This window comes from Molossus molossus, unplaced genomic scaffold (assembly GCF_014108415.1).
Source record: "Molossus molossus isolate mMolMol1 unplaced genomic scaffold, mMolMol1.p scaffold_m16_p_7, whole genome shotgun sequence".
In the NCBI taxonomy this organism is placed as follows: Eukaryota; Metazoa; Chordata; class Mammalia; order Chiroptera; family Molossidae; genus Molossus; species Molossus molossus.
In genome coordinates this window covers 36,594,123-36,621,246 of record NW_023425401.1, presented here as the reverse complement: position 1 = coordinate 36,621,246, position 27,124 = coordinate 36,594,123, and the positions used below count along the sequence as shown (strand labels likewise).

Sequence of the window (27,124 nt, the reverse complement as noted above, 5' to 3'; positions counted from 1 at the left end):
TTTCAGGGAAATTAGAATACACATGAGGAGTTAGATAAAATGATATTAAGGAACAGGTAGGCTAAAAACTAATGGGAAACCTGAATTGTATGAATCTCTATTATCAGTGGAATTTACAATGGGAAGCTAACCCAAAAGAAGACATGGTATAACAGATAAAAAGTGTAGGTTTGGTTGATAACCATTTTATTTTTTATTATTTTTTTTTATCTTCACCCAAGGACATTTTTGCATTTATCTTCAGATAGAGCAGAAGGGAGAGAAGAGGGAAGAGAGAAAGAGAAACATCAACATGAGAGAGACACATCGACTAGTTGCCACCCACATGACCCCAACTGAGCCAGGGACAAACTACAACCAAGGTGCGTGCTCCATAGCGAGAACCGAACCTAGGACTCTCTGGTCCACAGGCCAACGCTCTAACCGCTGAACCACACCAGCCAGGGCTGGTTGATAACATTTTTAAAATGCCTATGTTGCTGTTATTATTTTTAAATGTTGCCTCCAAGAGTGCTGGCAGACATTTATATAATAAATATATGGCCCATTTCTTACTGTGGCAGTCTGCTCTTTAATATGGTACTTATCTTTCTCTGACTGGCTTATTTCACATAGCATATTATTCTACAGGTCCATCCATACTGTGAAAAAGGTAAGATTTCCTTCTTTTATACAGCTGAGTAGAATTCCATTGTATAAAATGTACCACAGCTTTTTTTATCCACTCATCTACTGATGAACACTTGGACTGCTTCCGAATCTTGGCTATTATAAATAACACTGCATTGAATTTCTGATGAGAATATTTTAAATAATCATATTACTAAAACTGTATGCTTGAATTTGTAAATAAACTTATGATGGTGTTATTCAATAGTATTCATTTATCTTTCTGGCAGGTGACTTAATGAAAGTACCAAGTTCTGAATTGAGGATACAAATTTGTAAGTGTATTGTTGACTTTTATCATGCAGAACCACCAAAGAAGCATATTACAGGTAAAGTTTTCAGTGGTCTTTCGGTAATAACTTATGTCTTTATAAAACAGAGTATTCTGTTCCATTTCTCTTTGAACTTGGAAAGAAAGTAGGATCATAAATGCAACATAACAAAAACATTTTTCTTTTTGTAGTCTCAAGGTCTTTGGTCATATTAAATAAAAAAATTTAGATTTTTTTATTTTTATTTTTTATTATTTTTTTTGCCCTGGCTGGTTTGTTCAGTGGTTAGAGCTGTTGGCCTGCACACCCACGGGTTGCAGGTTTAATTCCCGGTCAACCTCAGCCCCCATCTCAGGAGGCAACCAATCAGTGTGTCTCTCACATTGACGTTTTTCTTTCTCTCCTTTTCTCCCTTCCTTCTACTCTATCTAAAAATCAATGGAAAAATATCCTCAGGTGAGGATTAATAACAACAATAATAATTTATATATATATTTTTTTAATTTTAGATTTGCTTGATATTTTTATTCTGATGCTAAATATTTATGATATAATGTTTAAGTCATACCCAAATTAATTTAATAATAGTTATTACTATTAGTTAATGTTAATTAATAGTGTTGGTAACATTATTTATTATTTTCTAACAATTATTTATAATATCTGTCCCACCTAATTAGATGTTAAGTTCTTAATAACATTCTCCATCATGTTTGGGAAAACAGTTCTGCATGTTATAGCTAAGGGATTTTAATATATGATGATAAAGTGAATCACACTAAAGTGGGTGATAGTAAGCAAAAGACACTTGCACTGTTGGGGATATAATGTCATTTAGGATATACTTCCTACCTTCATAGTTTCTGTACTTTATAGTCAATCTAGGAAGGGAGAGAAGACATACATTATATTTTGAAAGTTATATGTTTCTTAAGATAGGTGAAAATAAGACTCAATGGTAGAAAAGAAAGATTATGACTAAGGAGAAATGGGAAGACATCTGAAGTAAAGAACTGAATAAGGAGATCATTAACTATTTGAACTATTGACCAGAAATACAGGTTTGGAATTTATACAAGTAGAGATGAAAATTGAAGCCATCAAAATGGTTGAGTTTGCCAGGAAAGAGCAAGGGAGCAAGAATAACATGATGGAGAGTACCCATACTAAGATGTGGAAAAAAACCAATTCAAAGAAATTGGCAGAGAAGGAAGGTTTGAGAGGAGGAAGAAATCTAAAGTGTTGCCATGTGTGGTATGCCAGTGAATGAAATGTGTGATGGAGGAAGAAGTGGTCTCAGTGGCCAGTGCTGCAGAGGCTTCTGTAATGGAGGAATGAAAAGGCCAAGTTAATGAGGCTGGAAAGTTGTGGTTAATCTTCGTCAGATCATTGCTATGGAGTGGTCAGGGCAGATGCAGGATTCAAGAATGAGAGCCCTGTGAATGTGGAGGCCATGGGAGTGAGGGAGTGAGGGAGTGAATACAGACTTATATTTAAGATCAGAAGGTGAAGAAGAAAAAAGGAAAATGGAGAACAGCTTAACTGTTAGCAAAGAGCAAAGAAAAATATGTAGGTTTTGTTGTTTTTAATTTGTCTAAAATTGAAGTTGGTAGGCAGAGGAACAAGAAGCTGGTAAGTGGCAGATGGGAGGGTGAAATTCACAAAGAAAGCATGAGATGATGGGATTAAGAGCAAAAGCTTAGGGTTAAGCTTGGTAAAATAGAGTTCTTCTTTAAGAAAGAAAAGGAAACAAATGATGTATGAGAAGCAACAGGAGTGAAGGTGCCAAGAAGTGAGCTTGACCTTCATTTGTCAGGCTCTGAAAATTAGGAGGCTTAGGCAGTGTGCTCACTCACTGTCCCACGGCTGGTTTTAAGTGTTGGGCATAGCTGGACATCTGGGACCACAGTGTCAGAGACATAGCCCTGGACATAGGAATCAAGTCCTTAATGTTACTATGTCTTTTTATAGAAATGTAAACTCAGTAGAAAAATATACAGTAAATATAAAGTATACTTTTTGATCCATTCCTATCATAGACTATTATGCAAATAAAAATCATGATTTGTGACAATATGTTGCAGAATGGGGAAAAGCTTACTATAAAATGTTTAGTGGCTGCAGTAGAATAGAAAATTCTGCATATATGTAGTGTGTTGTTAAAGTAATATACATACATTAATATATCAGCAGGAAATACACCAAAATGTTAATATTGTTATCTCTGGGCAATGAAATTACAGGCGATTTTAGTTTCCTTTTTGTACTTTTTACATGCCGGCCCCATCACAGGAAGGGACAGGGCCTTGTCTGGCGTCAGACCTCAAATTCAGAAAGATAAAGCAAACTGACAGACATCTCAGTACTATGGCAAGAATCTAGTTGGTGTCAAAAGTCAAAGAGTCAGGGAGGTGGATAAGTGATATCGTTAGAGAAAATAGCTCCATCTCAGAAGAGCAAGCATCCTCTGATGTTCATATCATCTTGGTACATGTAGTTGAGCAGGCACCTGTGCAACTGACTCAAAGGAGAGGGAGTCTTTCTCCTAAAAACTAAGGAAAAGGGAATTCTTATGGGACCTGTCACTAAGAATCAGACATTTCTAACATACCATTATATTCACTAGCATTTGTCAGAACAGCATGACATTTTTACCTCTTATTTCATTGCCAATATCACATAATTGCTGGTTCTTGAAAGCACTGAAGTAATGCATTGACTTGAATAGCGAAAATATTCAGTGTTTACAATCATGACATTTTTCTTTATGGAAAGGCACATCTACTTACAAATAAAAATATTGTTCTTTTTTAGAATTTAAGATGTGCCCCCAATTTGCGGTCTTGTTTTAAATGTTACACCAGGGATCAGCAAACTATGGACCACAGGCCAAAATCGGCCCACTGTAAATGAAGTTTCATTGGAACACAGTCATGCCCATTTGTTTTTATATTGTTTATGCCTGCTTTCATGCTATGGTAGCAGAGTTGAGTATTTGCAACAAACCTTATGACCCACAAGGCCTAAAATACTTACTACCTGTCCCTTTATAGAAAAAGTTTGCTGTCCCTTTGCCAAACCATTTTAAAATACCATACACTTGTCCAGCTGGTGTGGCTCAGTGGTTGAGCATCTACCCATGAACCAGGAGGTTGCCAGTTCAATTCCTGGTCAGGACACATGCCCAGTTTGTGGGCCCGACTCCCAGTAGGGGGCGTACAGGAGGCGGTCAGTCGATGTTTTCTCTCATCCGTGTTTCTATCTCTCTCTCTCCCTCTTAATTCATTATTCTCTATAATTAATAAAGGGAAATTTTAAAAAAATAAATAAATAAAATAAAATACCATACACTTTTTAAAAGTTTTGATGTTGCTGCTATTGTTTAATGATAAATTACTCATTCCTTTGTCTTAATGTAGATGATTACTATGTGAAATAACTGTACATATGTGCTAACTAACTGTTGTTAGGTTACCAGCAAGCTAGCTCAACGTATAAGATTCAAATGGCTGAAGTCGGAGGATTGGCAAAAACAATGGTTCAGTCATTGGCCTTGTTTGAAAATCAACTTGTTGAGAAACTTTGGGTTCTTAAAGCTCTGCAGCATCTCTCAACTTCTGGTTTGTATATTATTAACTTGGAGCACTTTATTGTCAACTAATTTTGTTTTTATCTATGAATGTCAAGACTGCAACGTAAGTCATTTTTTAATTTATTTTCAGAAGTTAATTGTACTTTCATGATGAAAGCACAAGCAGCCAGAGGCATCTGTGCTCACCTCAGTGACCCAGATCCCTCTGGACAGCTTCTGTTTCGTTCATCAGAAATACTCTGGAACTTATTGGAAAAATCATCAAAAGAAGAAATCATACAACAGCTTAGTAATTTGGAATGTTTGCTGTAAGTATATGTGGTTAGTTAGGAATGTGTTTTTTTTTTATTTGTCTTTATTGTTGAAAGTATTATAGATACCCCCCTTTTTTACCCCATTGACTCCCTCTACCCCACTCCCCCTCACCCCCAGGCCTTCACCACACTATTGTCTGTGTCCGTGGTTTATTCATACAAACACAGAAGTTCTTTGGTTAATCTCCATCTCCCCCTCCCATCTTCCCTCTGAGATTTGTCGGTCTGTTCCTTGCTTCCATGTCTCTGGATCTGTTTTGTTCATAAGTTTCTTTTGTGCCAGGAATGTTTTTTAACCTTGTGACATAACTATAATTTTTGTCTGAATTTGTGTTCCATTAGGTTTTGTAATGGCTGTTTCAGGACGTCTTTTTTGTGCTGTTGTATAAATGCATCTACACAATAACAAGCCATTTTGTTTCTATGTGGGAGGCATTTAAAGTAGCTCGTGAACAAAACTTAATTATGTCTTTGAATATGTATAAAGTCAAATTAGACATTGAAAAGAGACATTTTATTTGTTCATTCAATAAATGTTTTTTTAATACGTATCGTCTTCTAGTTACTACAATAAGCATTAGCAAAAATATGAGGAAGACTTTAAGTTATTTATTTATTTAGTAATTATTGTTTGCTCTGTGCCAAGTTCAGTACTAGGCCGTATAAAGACAACTGAAAACAATACAGACATGGTCTCTGCTTTCATGGAATTTGTGTTATGTTAGGAGAGATGGACAATTAAATAGGCAACTAACTGCAAACATACTAAATGTTATGAAAGACATCATTGTAAGGTATTACATATTTGCAAGTGACTGAATACTCAACCCAACTAATTTAAGCAATTATAGGAGATGTATGGGCTAATGTAACTATGACGTCAAGGATAAAACTGGCCTCATGTGCAGCTGTATTCAAGGCTCAGTTCATCTCTCTGCCGTGTCTTCCACTGTGTTGGCTTTATTCACAAGTGCCACATGGGGAGACCTGAGATGTTTATGTTCACAACATCATAACCCCAAATCAAGCAGAAGACAAAATTTGCTCTTCTGAAAGCACAAAGAAATTTCTTCAGATTGAATCCTGTTGGCCCTGAGCATCCAGTGTTGGTCATATGCCCATTGCAGAGTGAATAACTAGTGACAAAGCAAAGGAATGCTCTTGGGCTAAACAGAAGTGGAAGGCGGTGCACCAGACCAAAAGTGAGGAAAGAGTGAAGCCTAAATAAAAATAAGGGTACTGCCTGGTCAGTGAGCTAAGTGGTTAGAGCGTTGGCCTGAGGACCAAAGGGTCATGGGTTTGCTTCCCAGTCAAGGGCACATATCTGGGTTTCAGGTTCAACTCCCAGCCCTCTCTTTCACACACACTTCCCCCACCCCCACTCTTTCTAAAAATCAATGGAAAAAATTGAAAAAAATAAGGATTAAAAAAATAAATAAAGTAAAAATATCACAAGAAGGGCAAGAGGGTCCTAGGAAGCAAAGCAACAAATGTACATTGTATAGGGTACCTGACCCAGACTCAGAGAGTTAATAAATGCTTTCTAATGCACCATAATCTGATATCTGAATGATAAATACAAATTGGCAACAAAGAAGAGCGTTGCCTGCAGAGAGCATCCTAGACAAGGGAACAGAAATGAAAATAGAATTTAGCAAAATTGAAAAACAAATTCAATATGGGGAGAGCAGAAAGTACAGGGTAGAAGAGAGGGATGAAGCTAACAATGTTAGCAGGGACTAGAACATGAAAGGTCTGACGAGCCTTGGTAAGAATGTAGGACTTTATCCTAAGAAGAAAGAAAAGCCTTTAAGTGGTTTTAAGGAGGAAAATGGTGTGATTAAGTATTTATTTTGGAGCAGTCACTGTGCCCACCACGCATAGATGGAATTGATGGATTCTCGCTATAGTGAATTGGAGGCAGATTTGGAAATATAGAAAAGATTAGAAATACTTTGAAATGAATCGTATAATATAAAAAGGGAGATTTTGTTGATAGACACATAAGTAGTATTTCCATAAGAATATGTTTCTGAAAGTATGATTTTACTTTCCAGGGCTTTAAAGGAAGTATTTAAACATTTGTTTATGAGAGGTTTTAGTCATTACGATCGTCAGCTTAGAAACGATATATTAGTGATCACTACAATTATAGCTCAAAATCCTGAAGCACCAATGATTGTAAGTATGAGTAAATTCTATTAGTTTAAATTGTGGAAGTGGAGGGGGGACACTCGACTGTGTCATAATATTTAGACTGTGTCGTAATATTTATCTACTGTGTTGTAATGCTAAGTGATATTGTAATGTCAGGATCATCACTAGTATAATCACTCTCTCCTCATTCTGCCCATTGCCTTTGGAAACTTGAGGTTCTCATATTTTATAATTCACTCACATATTTACCATTTATGATGTGTTTCTGTCCTTCCTAATGATACAAGTTTTTATCTGCAATTATCTCTCTTTTACCTGAAGAACTTTCTGTACTATTTCTTGTGATGCAGATCTGCCGGCTGCTGCCAACATATTCTCTTTGCTTCTTCCATCTGAAAATGTCTTTAATTCACCTGAATTCTTGAAATCTATACAGAATTCAGAATTCTAGGTTCAAATTTTTCACTTTTAGCACTGTAAAGATATTGTTCCATTGTCCTTTGGCCTCCATTGTTTCTGGGTGGTTTGTTGTTGTTGTTGTTGTTTTGTTTTATGTTTGTATTGATTTGAGAGAGATAAAGGAAAGGAGAGAGAGAAACATCAATTGGCTGCCACCCCATGTCCTCCATTGGGGATCGAGCCCGCAACCTGGGCATGTGCCCTGACTGGGAATCCAACCAGTGACCTCTCAGTGCCAACCAACTGAGCCACATCGGCCAGGGCTGGTCTCCGTTGTTTCTGATAAGAAGTATTCATTATTTCAAATTGTTGTTCCCCTGTGTACAATTAATCATTCTGTTTTCTGGCTGTTTTTCAAGATTTTCACTCTCTCTGTTCAGCAATTTTACTATGATAAGCCAAGATTTGATTTTCTTTGTATTTGTCTTGCTTGATTTTCATAGAACTTCCTGAACATGTAAATTTAGGTCTTTCACTAAATTTGAAGAATTTTTGACCATTATTCTCTCCTCTTCTTTTGGAACTCTGATTACGTGTATGGTTCACTTTGTGATATTTGTCCAATAGGTTCATGAGGCTCTGTTCACTTTTCCCAGTCACTTTTCTCTCTGTTCCTCTCCATGGTTTATATTGGTCTATATATTTAAATTTGCTCTCTTTTTCTTTTTTTCTGTCACCTCCATTCTGCTGTTAATTCCATCCAATACATTTTTATTTCAGATATTATGTTTTTCAGTTTTAGATTTTCCTTTTGGTTCTGTTTTATAGTTTTCATTTATTGACTGAGAGTTGCTGTCTTTCATTCATTATGAGCATCTGGTGTAATCCTCTGAATAGTGTGTTTTGTTTTTGTGTTAATAGGCATCGGTTTGGCTATACTCATCCCAATAGTAGATAGCAGCTCACATCTCAGTTCATTCATTTTAGTCTCACACGGGATGCTTGCGTATGCTCTGCCCTTGCATAGTTAAGGCCTCAGCCAGAGATTCAGGAGTTTTATACACAGAATTTGAGGTTCCCTACCTTTGGCTCTCTCCTGAATGGGATTTCTCCCTTCACTTTCCAGTAGCAGTGGTTGCCCTGGGATTGCTTCTGTCCTCTGGCTCTTCAAGCTACTAGGTTACAGGTTTACCCTGAGACTTAGCATCCCCACCAGGTGCAGATTAGAGCCTGGGCTCATTCTCAAAGCCATTTTTTTTTTTTTAAATGGAAAACTCATGCAGTGCCATTTCCTTCCTCAAAGTCCTGACTCCCCTCAGTATCTGCTTGGTTTTTGGTCACAGTTGTTTTTATATTTAGTTTAGAATTTATCATTGTTATCTGCAGGAGTATTTTTTGTAGGAGCTATTCAACTATATCAGAAGCTTAACTTCCCCATATTTTATAATGTAAAAGTCACTGAATTACTGACATCCTAGAGTAGAGATATTTGCCAATAATATTCATATATCAGCCACATACTTTCTAGGTTGTACTTAAAGGAAATTTGGCAGTGAAGGCCACAACCCCATGTTAATGGGCATCAAGTGATCCCAACATAAGAGAACAGTCATAGGATTCATATTGTGCAGATGGGAAAACAGACCTACATAGCTTCCTAGTCAAGACTGCAGTGCATGTGGACGTTATATTTCTCTGGAAACCCTGGTCAGTCAGTCAGTTCTCATTAGCATCCTTGCAAATATTCAGGTGAATTTTCTGAATGTGAATCACAGGAGTAACTTCACATTTTGAGGAAACCATCTTGTTTCTAAGTAGTAGGTATGTAAAGCTGCAAGCTCAGAAGGCCAGGGTTTACCCCTAGGACATCTGTCAGGAATGAGTTTCCTGACTTTGAAATGTTTACAGTTCTGGTCATTCTTTGCAGCTTTTCATGTTAAGTAGAAACTCATTTTGTTATATTTTGGTTAAACCTTTGACATAATGAGGGTGGTTGGGGTTGGGGTGGGGAGTAGCATTGTTTAAGAAGAAAAGGAGAAACATCTGTAACAAAAATTAATTAATAAAAGTAATTTAAAAAAAAAGAAAAAGAAAAGCTATTGAAAAGAACTACTACTGCCCTGGCCGGTTTGGCTCAGCGGTTAGAGCGTTGGCCTGCGGTCCAGAGAGACCCGGGTTCAGTTCCCGCTAAGGGCACGTACCTTGGTTGCAGTTTGTCCCTGGCCCTGGTTGGGTCGTGTGGGTGGCAACCACTCGATGTGTCCCTTTCACATCAATCTCTCTCTCTCTCTCTCTCCCTCCCCCTCTCCCACCCTCCCTCCCTCCCTCCCTCCCACTCTATCTGAACAAAATATCGAAAAATGTCCTCGGATGAGGATTAAAAAAAACTACTCGCTTCTCTTTTGTCACTTGAGGGTATAAATAATGAATTACATAAGTAACTTGTACGTAATACATTTTAGGTTCCTAACTAAATTTTAAACAGCATCTATTAAAATAGTCTTGAATGATATGTTTCCAAGTAAAATATTTCTTGGAACCTACAGAAATAAGTTTAATATTAAATAAATTACAAGTTTATCTGGCTGTATGCTTTTATTTTCTTGCTTTCATTCCTTCCTATTATGAGTGCTTTATGATTTCAAATGAATAACAAGGGGAATCTGATAAAGATACTTAAATATTAGGTAAATACGGGCATCTGTAACTTACTTTCCATCAATTAATTCATTCCTCTGTTTGTTTTGTGTATTTATATCAGGAATGTGGCTTTACCAGGGAGTTGATACTATTTGCAACCTTTAATGAAGGTAAAAACCATAAAACTTGCAGCCTATAATTATCTTGATGAGTCTTATATGTCATTTTAGCTTTTATTTTACTTTCTTTTTTTCCCCTCACAGTTAAAAGTCAAAATCCTCTGGTGAAAGGTCTTAAGCTTTCTAATTCCTATGAAAATTTTGAATTGAAGAAATTGCTGTTCAATATCATTGTGATCTTATGTAAAGATTTACCTACTGTACAGGTAAAGAGTAATCAAAACAAAAATTTAAATCCACTCACTTTGTAGTATAACTTTTAATAAGTCATGGCTGCAAATCTCTCATCAGCCCATATGTTTACCATAGAAAGTAACAAACTCTTAGCTGGAATTTCACCTTTTCAAAATTTCCTTTGCTTATCTGTAAATAAACAGTGAACTTGCCTAAATTTAAACCACATAAACCAAAGAAAAGTAGGAGACCCTTTGAGATGTATTTATATATTTAGATCTCAATAAGAGAACATAAAGTGAAGGACGATCCATATAGGCCCATCTAGCCTAATCGGCTGTCTGTGACCATAGCAACCAGGGTTGATTGTGCTGGAGGAATACTAACCTCTGTTACTAATCTCAAACCCTTCCTAACCCTCCTTTTTTCCACGCCAACCTAATGTCTTTATGTTTTGTTTTGTTTTTTATTATCCATGAATTTATCATAGTACCCTACATAATATCATGATGTAATTTGAAGAACACCGGAACTGAATTTCACTTCTGTTCTGTCACCTACTAGCTATGTGACCTTAGCAAAATCATCTACACTTTCTGAGGCTCAGTTCCTCCTTCCGTAAAAGGATGGTTATAAAACTTCTGCCCTGCTCATGAGGCTACTGTGAGATTGATTCATGAGAGCAAAATGAAGCCTCATAAACTGTAAAAAGTGACAGAAAAAAATGTACTACTAACAATTCCATTAGTTTAGTTATTTCCTGCATTAAGTGAAATTTCATTTGAGTCCTAAAAGTCTTTTAAGCTCCGGGGGTTACCATGAAAAAGAATAGGAATTCATTCTGTCAATATGGTTGATGATAATATAAAGGTGGTTTGCATAGTGGTTAGGACTTCAGTCAGATGGAATCTAGTGCTGTCAGTTGCTAGCTGTGTGATCTTGAATAGGTTATTTATTTTCTCTAAATCCCACGTTATCTTTGCTTCAAAATGGGTATAACATCTACCTCATGGAATTATCATGAGGATTAAAAGAGCTCAGAATTTTCTTCGTAATGCTACTTTGAGAAATATATATACTATGCCCTGGCCGGTTTGGCTCAGCGGTTAGAGCGTCCGCCTGCGGTCCGGAGAAATATATATACTAAAAAAATGTTCAGAAAAGGAGGAAATGTCTTTACAGTTATAACTTTATTAGTTACATCAATTAGTTACGTGTGTATATACATATATATGTATATATATATACTATATGTATATATATACTATACTATATACCATGTATATATGTATATATGTCTGTATATGTATATATATGTACACACACACACACTCCCTCTCTCTCTATACAACCTAACTGTATTTTCTGAAATTCCACATAGAAAATATTCAATAAAATATGAATGTTATATAACTATTAAATATAACTATTAATTTGCTAGATATAAAGACAATAAAATTTACACTACAATTTATAAGCCAGTTTTAGTTATAATAGTCAAATGGCACAAAGATTATGGTGCGCTTCTTAAAGCACTATGTGAGCAGCGGAACCAACTAATTTTTTATGTCATATACTGGTGACCAGTAATAGTAGTAACAATAAATATGTGTACTGTTATTTGCAGTTCACGGAGTATTTCAAAAACATTATCCACTTAATACTTATAGTAATGCTAGAACTACTTGTTATTCTTATTCCCGATTTTTCAGTCCTAAATTTTATGTTCTTTCCATTGAACTAGTAGAAAAATTAGGAAAATTCATAGATGTTATTGTGAGGAAGTCTTTATAGAATAATGCCAAATGAAAAGAACATTGAACAGAATGTAGCACATGGTGTGTTACTATCTTGTGAACCATAAATATGCATCAATCAGCATCAACTCTAATATTAACTTTACTGTCATACATAGCTATGCATTTTTGTTTTATTTTTATTAAAATCATGGATTCAGTACAACTTTAAAATTCTAGCTGTGTATTTAAATATGGCATGTGATCCATTCATTAGACAGAATATTTGTATAAGTTCTGGTGTATGTGCTTAAAAATTAGCCATAGTCATTATTTCAGACAAAATTGATTTTTATGGTATACAAGTGAGTCTGTGAAATGTTTCCTTTATAAAAAGGGGGAAGGAAGAGATAAATGCTAGCAGTTTATTTCACCCAAATGTCTACTCCTGTGGTTTTATTATAAGAAGAAACAAAACTATATATATATATATTCAGATATATATGCAGATATACAGATATGCAGCATAGACCCCCAAAATTAATACTTACTTTATATTATTATTGTCACTAGAGAGTATATATCCCTATAAATGAGGATCATAGGCAACTGGTTTTATTTTTGTTTTGTTTTTAATGTTTTTATTGACTTTTAGAGAGAGAGGCAGGGATAAGGAGAGATTGAAACATCGAATGACTGCCTCCTACACGTCCCCAACTGGGGATCGGGCCCAAAACCCAGGCATGTGCCCTGACTGGGAATCAAACCAGCGACCTCTTGGTGCATGGGTCAGTGCTCAACCACTGAGCCACACTGGCTGGGCCAACCGTTGTTAATATTGAGTTTGGTTTGGGGGTTTTTCATTTACTTTTTTTTTTTTTTATCCTCACCCGAGGACATTTTTCCATTTTTTGTTCAGGTAGAGTGGGAGGGAGAGAGAGGAACAGAGAGAGAGAGAGAAACATCGATGCGAAAGGAACACATCGAGTGGCTGCCACCCGCACGACCGACCAGGGCCGGGGACAAACTGCAACCTAGGTACGTGCCCTTAGCGGGAACTGAACCCGGGTCTCTCAGGACCGCAGGCCGATGCTCTAACCGCTGAGCCAAACCGGCCAGGGCTACTTTTTTATATTTTTGAGTACTTATCATAGATTTAGATCTTCAGGAAGGAAATATTTTGAAATTATCAATAAAATATAAAAGAGGAAATCTTTTATTTAATTTTCTTAGATTAAATAAAATTATTTTATTATGTTTCTAACAATACTTTTTTGCCCTTTCTCATAGCTATTAACTGATGGCAAAGTTGTTCTGGCTCTGCTTACCTATGTTAAAAAGCCCGAGAAGCACAAAATAATTGAATGGTCTGCAGCACAGTATGAAGAATTACAACTGCATGCAATTGCCACTTTGTCATCAGTGGCCCCTTTATTAATAGAAGAATATATGGTGTGCCAGGGAAACGCTCGAATCCTGTCATTTCTAGAATGGTGTGAGACTGAAGGTGAATGGCCCTCAAATATTCCTGTCAAAGTTTTAAGCTACATATTTCAAGTGAACCCTCAATATATGCATAGAAAAAGTTGTAAAACCGCCCTGGCTGATTTTGCTCAGTGGTTAGAGCATCGGCCTGCGGACCAGAGAGTCCCTGGTTCGGTTCCCGCTAAGGGCACGTACCTCGGTTGCAGTTTGTCCCTGGCCCTGGTTGGGGTCGTGTTGGTGGCAACCAGTCGATGTGTCTTTTTCACATCTATGTTTCTCTCTTTCTTCCCTCTCTTCCCCCTCTCTCCCTCCCGCTCTATCTGAAGATAAATGCAAAAATGTCCTCTGGTGAGGATTAAAAAAAAAGTTGTAAAACTAAGGCAAAGAAAAATAAACATATAAATCTCTTCCTCTGATTTTGATATATTTACACATTTTAAGAAAAAAACAGATTTCATTTAAGATCAGGTATTAGTAAATGTAGTTGATGCACACCTCTCAGTAAAAGAAATTATATATATAATCTGATTTAAAGAGTATTATTAGACCTATCCAACAATTATACTAAGTCCTGCAGTATTTTAATTATTCATTTAACAAATATTTATTGGATGCCTACTAGGTACCAGACACTGTTTTAGCTGCTAAAGATGCATTTGTGTTCAAAATAAATAAAATCTCTACCTTCATGGACCTTAAGATCCAGCTCTCTACTCAGACGTAATGTTTCCACATGTGATTTACCAAATTAGCAGAGCCCAATTTGTTGGATATTTTAATTCTCATAACTCTTAGAAAATAAGATATATGTTGTTTTTGAAAACAATTTATAAGGAAGATGCTACATTCTTTTCTGGTAGTAATTTTGTTCTAGAAAAATTTTGTATGGGGGATTTTCATTAGATCAGTAATATCACTCATTTATCCATGAGGGAGGAAAAAAAATTATAGATTATTTTTTATTCTCTAGTTTCTAATATGCTATTACTGAATTTAGTCTTATTAAATAAAATTATTCTTCTGTCTATCCTTTATATTTATGTTTCCTGAACACTGTATCATTATAACATTACTTATGTTTACAAAAGAATATAAGGCAAAAGAGGAACTGCTGCCTAACAAGAGGAACACTGATAGCTGGTGGTCACCGAGTACCCAACCTACCATGTGGGAGGCCTTAAGCACCTTACAAGTATTAATTCATTTCACCCTCACAACAAATCTAGGACTTATAGGTACTATTATTCCTGTTTATCAGATGGGTAGAAATCAGTAAGAGAAGTTAAATAACTTGTTCCTGGCCACACAGTACGTGGCAGAGCCACGGTTTAATGCAGGCAGTCTAGCTCCAGAACCCACACTTTTAACCAGTACACAATATTCAGAAGAGTATTTTGAACTTTTTTTTATAGCTTTAAACATAAAACTACTACTAAAAGAACAATCCTTTTTTTTTTTTTAAAAAAAAAAGGACTTGCCCTGCTATTTATCAAGACCAACCATAAAACTATAGTAGTTAAAATTGTTTGGTACTAGGCCAAGAATAGACCAATAGAATGGAATCTATGGGAGACTAGCTTTATCAGAAATGATACTACCAATCAGTGAGAGGATAGGGCTAGGGCAGTTAGCCCTCCATGCAAAAAAATTAAAATGCATTTTTTTTTATTTTTAAAAAAATCAATTACAAAATGAATTAAAGCCCTAAATATGAGAAGTTAAACTGTAAAAATCTTAGACGAAAACATGGGAAAATATCTTTATGATAACAGGGTAGGAAAAAACTCTGAAAAACCAGAAGAGCTTAAACTATACAGAAGGAGATTGATGAAGTTAACTAGTACTATAAAACTTCAAAATGTCTGTGACAAAATCAGAATAACCAACTACAACTTGAGAGAAGACATTTACCACCCTTGTGACTGATAAAGGATTAGAATCCAGGTTCATAAAGAACTACATACCAAAAAGAAAATAACTCAGTAGAGAAATGGATAATGAATGGAGACTGCCAAGGGACAGAAAATCTCAAATTTTCAAAAAACATCAGAGGACACAACTCCATTGGTAATCAGAGAAATGCAAATTAATATAACAGTGAACTACCATTTCACATTTAATAGATTGAGAAGAATCTATTAGTCTTATTAATTATATCCACATAACCACTTTGTGAAACAATTTGGCAACTTTAGTAAAATTCAATGGAGGTATAGCCTATGTGGTTCTGGTGTCGCATGACCAAGCTCTGCTCACGGGCAGTAAGAGGACGTGAACCAAAACGTTCATTAGAGCAGTTTGCACTAGTGACTGGAAAAACCAATTTATTTATAAAGTGAGAGCTGAAAGCAATTAAAATGAATGATCTAGATCTATTTTTGACAATTTGAATAGTTTTTAAAACATACTGTTGAATACAGAAGCAAGTTACAAAAGATGCGTTCAATGATACATTTGAAGAAAATTTTAAAGCACGTATTTCTATTCTGGGACTAGGAGGAGGGAAAAGGCATAATTCTCAAAAAAAAAAAAAACTAAAGCAAATATAACATAATTTTTACATCTGTTTAAACTTATGGATACATAGCTGATATATTGTTTATTTGAAATGTTTTAAATTTCTTGAAGTACAGTAAATTATTACTCTTTCTCCACAGATTCCTTCTTCAGCCATGGGAACAGTTTCCATGGTACAGGCGGCCGTGGCAACAAGTTTGCTCATATGCGTTACACTTTAAGACTCCTGAGAGCTATGGTCTACCTTGAGGATGAGACTGTAAACAAGGATCTTTGTGAAAAGGAAGCAATTCAGCAACTCATAGGTAAAACAACTTGCTTGGTACTGATGAAAGTAGAATATTTACAAGTTAGAGGTTTTGTTTAAAATGTTTTTCTGTAGCCCTGGCCCGTCTGGCTCAGCAGTTGGAGCTTCGGCCTGCGGACCAGTCTCGGGTTCAATTCCTGTCAAGGGCATGTGCCTCTGTTGTGGGTCAGTCCCCGGCCCTGGTCAGGGTTGTGCAGGAGGCAGGCAGCCAGTCAGTGTGTCTGTCTCACATCGATGTTTCTCTTTCTCTCTCTGCCCCTCCCTTCCTCCCACTCTATCTGAAGATAAATGGAAAAATATCCTTGGGAGAGGATTTAAAATAATAACAAAATGTTTTCCTATAAATTTATTTTGTTTTTATAGCTGAGAAACTCCTGAATATTTTCTTGATTTTTGTTTCATATTGTTGCTATAAATCAGTTTCATTACTGAATCATGATCAGTCATCCTTTAAACATGTGTTTTCTCAATTCATATACCATTTCATTTAGGATTATCTTTAACATTTTTTTTTATGGGCTATTGTTATGTTTCATTCTTCTAATAAGATTATTATTTTCTGGTCAAGTCTTTTGGAGTCATTTTAAAAGAGGGTAACATTACATTTTCCAGTGCATCTGACATACCAGGATGCTGGTACACTGATGTATACAGAAATGTACACAGGAGATTCTTTTCTGATATATCAGGATATCCGTGATTTTCAACTAAGAAAAAACTATGCTAGGTTGCCTTATCCCCAAAATACATACATGTGAACTCTGTAAAATTCAGAACCCCTTTTTAAAAAAAAGCTTTTTACTTTTTTTTGTTGTTGTTGTTAATCCTCAGCTGAGGATGTGTTTTTCATTGAGGGGGGTGGGGATCGAACGGGCAACCAGGTACGTGCCTTCATCCAGGATTGAACCTGAGGGCCGACGCTCTAATGGCTGAGCCACACATGCCAGCACAAAAACTCTTTACTTTTTGTTAAATAAACAGGACATACAAATGGCCAAGGGACATATGAAAAAAATGCTCAATGTCACTAATCATCAGAGAGATGCAAATTAAAATGACTATGAGGTATCACCTCACACCTGTCAGAATGGCTGCCATCAACAAATCATCAAACAACAAGTGCTGGCGAGGGTGTAGAGAAAAGAGGACTCTAGTGCACTGCTGGTGGGAATGCAGACTGGCGCAGCCACTATGGAAAACAGTATGGTGTTTCCTCAAAAAATTAAAAATTGAACTGCCATTTGACCCAGTGATCCCACTTCTAGGAATATATCCTAAGAAACCTGAAACACCAATCAGAAAGAATATATGTACCCCTATGTTCATAGCAGCACTATTTACAATTGCTAAGATCTGGAAACAGCTCAAGTGTCTATCAATAGATGAGTGGATAAAAAAGTTGTGGTATATTTACACCGTGGAGTACTATGCAGCTTTAAGAAAGAAAGATCTCGTAGTCCTTTGAGAGGACATGGAGGGACTGGAGAGTATTATGCTAAGCAAAATAAGCCAGTCAGAGAAAGACAAGTATCATGTGATCTCACTTATTTGTGGAATATAATGAACAAAATATGGTGATGACCGAAGTAGACCCAGAGACAGAAAAGTAGTGTTCAGACTGACAAACTTCAGAGGGGCGAGAGGGAGGGAAAAAATAAACCAAAGAACTTATGTATATAAGCATAACCAATGGACATAGACAACAGTGCTGGGGGCGGGGGTGCCAGGAACGGGAGGAGGGAGTCAATGTGGGGGAAAGGAGAAACATCTGTAACAAAAATAAATTAATTAAATAAAGAAAAAAAATAGTCTGTCAGCCCTAACCTTTCCTGACTTTGAAAAGAGCTATTTTAGTCACATTTATATCAGTGATTGCCTCATGAGTAAGTGATATAACTTGCTGGATGTCAGTTAATTTCAGATACCTACTTAAAAACTCTCCTGCCTGTTATGTTAAAGTGCCTACTCTTCCGCCATGAGTGGTGCTCTCTAATAATACTACTAGTGAGCAAAACAAGGATATTGAGAAGGGGACTACACAAAAACGTTCATTTTGTGGGTGAGTTTGCTTAGGATGGCCAAACCTGAAAGTAGATTTTCTCACTTCTTTGTACATTCCATTGTACAGAAGTCAGTTTTAAGACCCCAGCCTAACTGGATGGAGTCCAGAAATACAGTTTTCCATCTGTCCAGGAAGAAATCTTAATCTTATCTGGGGGGGAGGGGTAAGGAAATGAGAAAACAAATAGCAAGGATTCTTTTCTTAGGACCTTTTTCCCTTTAACTTGAAAGAATCCTGATCTTTATCATGTGAGAGTTGTTAGAGGCAAGGACCTTCTCTTACTGAGTCTAACAGAGGGCTGTTTGTGCACCACAAATAGTAACTGCATTGTGAATGTAGATGTTTATACACCTTTGTTTAGGCAGTGGTATTACAACCATGTACAAGGCAGGACACTAGGGACTTTGTCCTTCATGAGAACAAAAGAAAAGATGTATGTCATAGAAAGATAACGTGTTACCATGCACCAATAAGACTAATGAGTAACAGAATAAATACCATAGAAATTAAAGGGTTTGGTTAGTTTTCAAAGCTAGGAAATCTGTGTGTGTGTGTGTGTGTGTGTGTGTGTGTCTAGTTGACATTTAATAAGTGCTTATTATACACGGGACACTGTTTCAGGTACTTTAAATACACCATCTCATTTAATCCTCATGATAATTCTTAGTGCGGGTACCTATTTTATAGATAAGAAAGTTAAGGAATTTGCCAGAAAACAGGGGCTGGGGCAAGGGAGAATTAGAGTTATTACTTAATGAGTAGATGAAACTTTGCAAATTTGAGTCAGGCCCAGATTGTGAATGGTTTTGAATATAATGCCAAGGGTATAGTTAGAGTGCAGAAAGGGTGCATGTACTGTATGCCAGGCATACACCTAATCTAATTAACTCATTGCAGCTCCCCTATTTGATAAAAAGTATTACCTACATTCTTACTAACAAAACAGACGTTTTTATTCTCCCTAAATCATGATAGTAAGTGGCAAAAGGAAAATAACTTACCTCTTGACCCTGGCCCATGTGGCTCAGTTGGTTGAACATCTTCCCATGCAAGTGGTTCTCAACCTTCCTAATGCCGCGACCCTTTAATACAGTTCCTCATGTTGTATGTGGGCGAATCTGCATGTGGGCGGACCCGCCTGGAGACAGACAAAGGAGCAGTGTGTCAGTTCCTAAGACCATCGGAAATACATATTTCCGATGGTCTTAGGCGACCCCTGTGAAAAAGTCATTCAACCCCCCAAAGGGGTCGCGACCCACAGGTTGAGAACCACTGCACCAAAAATTTGCAGGTGCCCAGGTTTCAGGCTTGATCCCCAGTAGGGGGCATGGAGAAGGCAGCACATGGATGTTGTGCTCTCACATCAATGTTTCTATCTCTCTCTAAATATAAAAATATATATATATATATATATTTTAAAACCTAACTTCTTGCCCTGGCCAGTTTGGCTCAGCAATTAGAGTGTCGGCCTGCGGTCCAGAGAGACCCAGGTTCGGTTCCCGCTAAGGGCACATACCTCGGTTGCAGTTTGTCCCCGGCCCTGGTTGGTCGTGTGGGTGGCAGCCACTCGATGTGTCCCTTTCACGTCGATGTTTCCCTCTCTTCCTCTCTCTCCCTCCCACTCTATCTGAGCAAAAATGGAAAAATGTCCTTGGGTAAGGATAAAAAAATAATAAAATAAAAATAAAACCTAACCTCTTAACATGCTTTTTATCTACTGTACTCCTTACTCTCTGTTTGTGACCATTATTTTTAATATTCTTTTGATTTCTGATCATCTGATGAAAGCTGTCAGTCCTGATATGCTTGGAAATACAAACAAAATTTTGCTTGTGTTTCATTTCATTGCATGAAATTTGATTTCCTTCATAGGAACAAATGATAAAAACAAGGTTTACAAAGAATTATTCTCTCTCTTTTTCTTACCTTTATTATTCTTATTTTTTATTTAAAATTGTTAAAGTTTTAAATTGTAAAATACATGTAATGTTAAATTTAACATCTTAATCATTTTTAAGTGTATAGTTCACTAGTGTTAAGTACATTCATATTATTTTGCAAACAATATCCAGAACTCTCTTGATCTTGTAAAACTGAAACTCTATATCTCTTTAGTAATAACTTGCTATTTCCCCCTCCCCTCAGCCCCTGGCATATACCATTCTACTTTCTGTGTCTGTGAATTTGACTACTGTAGGTACCTCACTCATATTAGTGAGTCTTTGTCTTTTTTCTGACTGGCATGTTTCACTTAGCATAATGACTTCAAGGTTCATCTATGTTGTCGCATGTGTCAGAATTCCATCCCTTTTAGTTTTCGAATTAAAAATATTTTTTGGTTTATAACAACACAAATTTGTTATCTCAAAGTTCTATAATCCAGAACTCTAACTTACATCTATTGTACCAGGCTAAAATTGAGATGGTGACAGGGCTGGTTTCTTTCTGGAGGCGCTAGGGGGGAATCTGTTTCCATGCCTTTTCCAGCATCTAGAGGCCGCTTGACTTCTTGACTCAGTCCCCTTCCTCCATCCTCCTCAAAGCCAGCAAGGCCTGTTGACTTTTCTCAGCTCACATCACTGGGACACTCAGAAAATACTCCCTTTTAAATGATGAATACTATTCCATTGTATGTATATACATTCACCCATCAATGGAGACTTGGGTTACTTCCATATTTTGGCTATTGTGAATAATGCTGCTATGAATATGGGTATACAGATTTTTCTTTGAAACTCTGGTTTTAATTATTTTGGGTTTATTCCCAGAAGCAGAATTCCTGGATCATATAGAAATTTTATTTTTTATTTCTGAAAAGAATTGCTGTACTGTTTCCTATAGTGGCTGCACCATTATACATTCCCACCGACAGTGCACAAGTTTTCCATTTTTTTCTACATCCTTCCCAATACTCGTTTTGTTTGGTTTTATAGTTGCCATCCTAATGGGTGTGAAGTAGTATCTCATTGTGGTTTTGATTTGTATTTCCCTAACGATTACTGATGTTGAGTATCTTTTCATGAGGTTGTTACCAGTTTATTTTATTTTATTTTATTTTATTTTATTTTTTTGGTACATGCCCCTTGCCGCTAGGGCCTAGTGGGAACTGAACCCAGGACTCTCTGGTCCGCAGGCCTACGTTCCAACCGCTGAGCCAAGCCAGCTAGGGCGCCAGTTTTTAAATCAGTTGCTTGTTCTTTGTTGTTGAGTTTTAGGAACTCTTTATATGTTCTGGATATTAACCCTGTATCAGATATATAATTTGCAGATATTTTCTCCCAGTTCATTAGTTACCTTTTCAGTCTGTTGTGTCCTTTGATACACAGACTTTTTCAATATCTTTGTCAATTTGCTATAAAAGTTTCTTATTGCTTAATCTTAATTTCTGTACTAATCTTTTATAAAATTACAGTTTATTTCAATATTATTTTGTATTGGTTTCAGGTGTACAGCATAGTGGACAATCATATACTTTACAAAGTGTTCCCCCAGATATTTCCAGTACTCACCTGGCCCCATAAATAGTTATTACAATATTATTGACTATATTCCCTATGCTGTACTTTATATCCCGGTGACTATTTTGTAACCACCAATTTGTACTTCTTAATCCCTTTACCTCTCTCAAAGGCTGGGCAATTTTAATAGAACCTTTATTGAGTTGGTGTGTAAGGCTTGTTTCAAATAATTTTTAAAAAGAGAGAGAGATGGCCCTGGCCGGTTGCTCAGTGGTTAGAGCATCAGCCTGCAGTCCGAAGAGACCCAGGTTCAGTTCCTGCTAAGGGCACGTACCTCAGTTGCCGTTTGTCCCCGGCCCTGGTTGAGTTGTGTGGGTGGCAACCACTTGATGTGTCCCTTTCATGTTGATGTTTCTCTCTTTCCCTCCCTCCCACTCTATTTGAACAAAATATTGAAAAATGTCCTCAGGTGAGGATAAAAGGAAAAAAGAGAGAGAGAGAGAGAGAGAGAGAGAGAGAGAGAAAGAGAGAGAGATGGCCTTTGAAGCAATAAACAGCATGAGTAGAGATATGGTACTAAGATGTGCATAATGATGTGTACAGAACTAGCTTAAGTGGAGTCAGAGTTTTATGAAGATAAGTTTAATTGCCTGTCTGGTCAGGGGCCAAGCCAGAAAGAGTTTTGAATGGCAGATAATAGAGTTTGACCTCCATTCTCTTGGGGCATGGGAAGCCATTTACAGTTTTAGTCGGGGAAGTTACATCTATAATGCTGTTTTAGGAAGAAGAATCTGGCCCTGGCCGGTTTGGCTCAGCGGTTAGAGCATCAGCCTGCGGTCCAGAGAGACCTGGGTTTGGTTCCCGCTAAGGGCACGTACCTCAGTTGCAGTTTGGCCCTGGCCCTGGTCGGTCGTGCGGGTGGCAGCCACTCGATGTGTTCCTTTCACGTCGATGTTTCTCTCTCTCTCTGTTCCTCTCTCTCCCTCCAACTCTACCTGAACAAAAAAATGGAAAAATGTCCTCGGGTGAGGATAAAAAAAAAAAAAAAAGGAAGAAGAATCTGGAAGAAATATATCAGATGTTTTAGAATAGAACAAACAGAAGGTAAAGGCAGAGAATTAAAGGACACTGAAATATGAAGAAAATAATTTAGTATTAACATAACATTTGGTCCAGACAACAGGGAAAGGGACCTTTATTGAGGTGTGTAAGGCTACCTGTACCCAGGTAGAAAGGAGAATGAGGTAACCTAGAAAGGAGAAGCAGACCTATTGGCAGCCAGCTTGGATTTCTGGAAGACATTCTTGATAAAAGTACATGGGTCCTTTTGTCTGTGGCCTGCCCCTGCACGGGGCCTCCAGCATGCTCAACTACCCTCCCTATGGGCGGATGCCCCACCTGTAATTCATCCTCACAGGACCAAGAATTGTCTGTCAGGGCCAACTATGGAGATAGGCTATGACTCCCATGGTCCTTCTACTTTGGAGCGTAGCTGAACACTGTCTGCTAATGCCAGTGCCCCTTTAACAGAGGAAAAATGACTTTCATTTCTCGTTTATAGCTTTAAGGAAAATTCCTTTTTGAGGCAAAATTTTATTGTGAATGTCATTGCATCAGTGTAAGTACATGTTTTAAAGTCTTTTTAAATTTTGATTAGAAGCAGGGGAGAGATTTTAAATGACATGGGAATACTGCTACCTAAACTTGTTGAAGACACCTTCGAACAGACATGGAGAGGATGCAGAAAGAAGTAACAAAAATAGAAATACTTATGGAGGTTTTCCACCTTTGCTTAAAATTGACCTGTTAACCATGAAGAGAAGACATGAGGCAAGCTATGATCAGGCATTTTGGTCATATATTTGCAAAGGCACTCATGAAACTGCATATTTTTATTTATTTATCTATTTATTTATTTTTGGTTAATCCTCACCCCCAAGGATATTTTTCATTGATTCCTTTTAGAGAGAGTGGAAGGGAGTGAGGGAGGGAAAGATAGAGAGAAACATCAATGTGAGAGAGACACATAAATTGGTTGCCTCCTGCATTGCCCTTACTGGGGCCAGGGATCAAACCCAAAACCCAGATATATGCCCTTGACCAGGAATCAAACCTGCGACCCTTTGGGCCACAGGCTGATGCTCTAACCACTGAGCAAAATCAGCAAGGGCAGAAACCATAATTTCAAATGGTTTTGTTTACTGAGCAAAGTATCAGGTTGTTAGAGCATCTTAGTGACACTCCATTAATTCTGTGCTAGAAACTCTGTATAGATGGGGCTACTGATATATTGAGAGTTCAAAGAATCCATTTATCATCTTCTGTCTACATCTTCTAGGCAACTATGCAATGAAAATAGCCCCCTTTTAAAATTTTCTTTTTCTTTATTGATTTGAGAGAAAGAGAAAGGGAAGGGGACAGAGAGAAACATTGATGAGAGAGAACATCGATTGGCCGCCTCCCACATGCCCCCCACTGGGGATTGGGCCCACAACCTGGGCATGTGCCCTGACCAAGAACCGAACCAGCAACCTTTGGGTGCATGGGTCAATGCTCAACCACTGAGCCACACAGGCCAGACGAAAATAGCCCCCTTTTAAAATCATTTCCCTAGCTAAAATTTTACAAGAAAGGATTTCAAACCAGTATTTGATCAAAATAAAAATATACTGTCCAATAACTTTGCATTCTTTAAATTTTTTATACCAGGAATATTTAAAAATACAATAAACAAGATTAATGACAAGGAGGAGGCCATCATTTTGGAAATTCAATCTGATATATTACTTATCTTATCTGGTCTTTGTGAAAATAGCACTTCCAGGAAGGTATGTATGCCTGTGAATCAAAGATTTGTTTAGATCTCTCAATCACCTAACACTATGAACTTTTTCTTAGTAAGTGCCCATAGATGTTGGTGTTCTTTAATCTTGTGGAGATTTAGTTTAATATTTGTTTTTATGATTAGAGTATAATTATATACAATAAAGTGTATAGATCTTAAGTATATAGTTCAATAGGTTTTGACAAATGTATACACTCATTTAACCAATACCCCCATTAAAATATAGATTATTGTTATCTCCCTATAGAATTCATTCATGTCCCTTAGCAACCATCCTACTGCTTGCCTCCAGAAAACCACTATTCTGATATCCCCATATATTAGTTTTACTTATTATTTAACTTTATATTAATAGAATCAGTGCCCTTTTATATCTGGTTTCTGTCATCTAGCCATCATATTTCTTAAATATATCCATGTTGTTGCATGAATCAGTATTGCTGATTATATTGCTAAATATTATTTCATTGTATGAATATACCAAAAATTTGTTTCTCCATTCTCCTATTAATAAACACTTAGGTTGTTTCCATTTGGGACTATGATGTATAAAGCACCAATGAACATTATTGTACTAGTCTTTTTGTGGACATAATACTTTCATGTCTCTTGGGTGAATATGTTGTAGTGCAGTTGACGGATCATAAAGTAAGTGTGTTTTTAAGAAACTGTGAAACGTTTCCTAAGTGAGTTGTACCATTATAAATGCTGTTTAGGGGGTTTGAATCAGGTTCATACCTAAAACTAAAAGTTGGAAAAAGAACTAATTCCTTTTGGTCTTTTTTAACTCCATAGCAAACTCTGAGTCTCAGAAATTGATAACTTAAATAACAAGAGACAGAATTGGAAAGATAAAAATAAAATGTTATGAAGATTTCAATGGAGGGATTTTAGAGAGAGAACAGGAACAGCAGGTGCATCCTTAGTTCCAAGTTTTGATGCAACTGCACCTTACATTCTACCACTCTGTGCCTGTGCTCCTCTGGGAAAAAACTCAGTCTTGCTCTTGGGAACTAGAACTGAACAACAGGGCACTGAGAAAGGTCATGGGTAAGGGACAAATATTAACTGGTAATAACATCATATAAATTATTAAAGTTTTACATATTTGCATAAATATATATATTTATATATTTGTTTCTCTTTTTATAACATTAGAAAATTATCCATGATAGAATGAATGTTAGCCTCTTAAAGTACTTGTTGCTGTCTAGTGTCTATCTGACATGCTGATTGACTACATTCATTATACTGTGGAAGAAAATCATGAGACAAGCCTTATGGTTTATTTTTCTAAAAGAGAAAGAAAGTGAAAAAACAAAACTTATAAAGGAACATTAAGCTGGGCTATTGATTGATGCCTTCTCTTTAAATGACTAGCTTTATAACCGTTTGTCTTAAGTTCCTGAGAATAAGTGAGTACAAATTCAGAAACAAACAAACAAAAATTGTATTAAAAGCCCTATTTTTCTAACAATGTTGTATTTGTCCGATAGAAGAAGGTTTAGGGGACAGAATGAAATGGGAAAAGAAGGGGTTATTAATTTATTTCAAGAATAATTTTAAATAAATCTCTTAGGAAATTTTTGGAACTGAAGGAGTGGATATAATTCTTCATGTAATGAAAATAGACCCCAAGAAGTTTCAGAGTGGATTAGGCTATAATGTACTTCTTTTTAGTACATTGGACAGCATTTGGTGAGTATTACTGTACCCAAGTTAGGTGAAATCACAGTACAAGAAAACTACCTCTATAGTTATGTATGCCAACTTTCTTCCTTCAAAATTACACCAGAGAGTTAACTCTCTCAATGCCCTTTTCTCTTCAATCACCCAGAAATGACACTTACCAGTGTCCTTTAGAAAGTAATCTTATCTGTCACTCAAATATAAAACAATTCTTGTATCTAAAGTTAAATTCTGGTTTTTGTGATTTGAACCCATTCCATTTTAGCCTGGTCTGGGAAAACACTAGCATCTATTATTACTCATATAGTATTATTATATACTTGAAGATTGTTGAATTCCTCATTCATCTTTTCTTCAGTGAGTTGAAAACTCATTGGGTATTTCCTAACCAATATTAGTTCCCAAACTTTGTAGCATTTCTAATAATAATAAAAAAAATACTGCTTTTCTTAATGTAAATTTACAAAATTTTGTCTTGGAGAAAATTACTTGAGTTTCATATATCATTAACACTTAATATATTTCTTTAGTTCTCTGTTTGGGTGATATTCATGAAAGTCACACTGCAGCACATTATAAATAAACTCTGATAACTATAGATCAAATTAACTTAACAGATATATACAGAA

General features: G+C 36.5%; 1 protein-coding gene across 1 annotated transcript in view; it reads left to right on the top strand.

The window, feature by feature from the left end:
* The window catches only part of CFAP69 (cilia and flagella associated protein 69), a 59,387-nt gene that overhangs the window by 9,239 nt on the left and 23,024 nt on the right, over window positions 1–27,124 (top strand). The window contains exons 5-14 of the mRNA XM_036246882.1: window positions 900–998; window positions 4,412–4,561; window positions 4,664–4,841; window positions 6,905–7,028; window positions 10,165–10,213; window positions 10,307–10,428; window positions 13,423–13,639; window positions 16,275–16,439; window positions 24,671–24,789; window positions 26,386–26,504. Of these exons, the coding sequence (XP_036102775.1) occupies window positions 900–998; window positions 4,412–4,561; window positions 4,664–4,841; window positions 6,905–7,028; window positions 10,165–10,213; window positions 10,307–10,428; window positions 13,423–13,639; window positions 16,275–16,439; window positions 24,671–24,789; window positions 26,386–26,504 (1,342 nt within the window). The remainder of the gene's footprint in view (window positions 1–899; window positions 999–4,411; window positions 4,562–4,663; window positions 4,842–6,904; window positions 7,029–10,164; window positions 10,214–10,306; window positions 10,429–13,422; window positions 13,640–16,274; window positions 16,440–24,670; window positions 24,790–26,385; window positions 26,505–27,124) is intronic.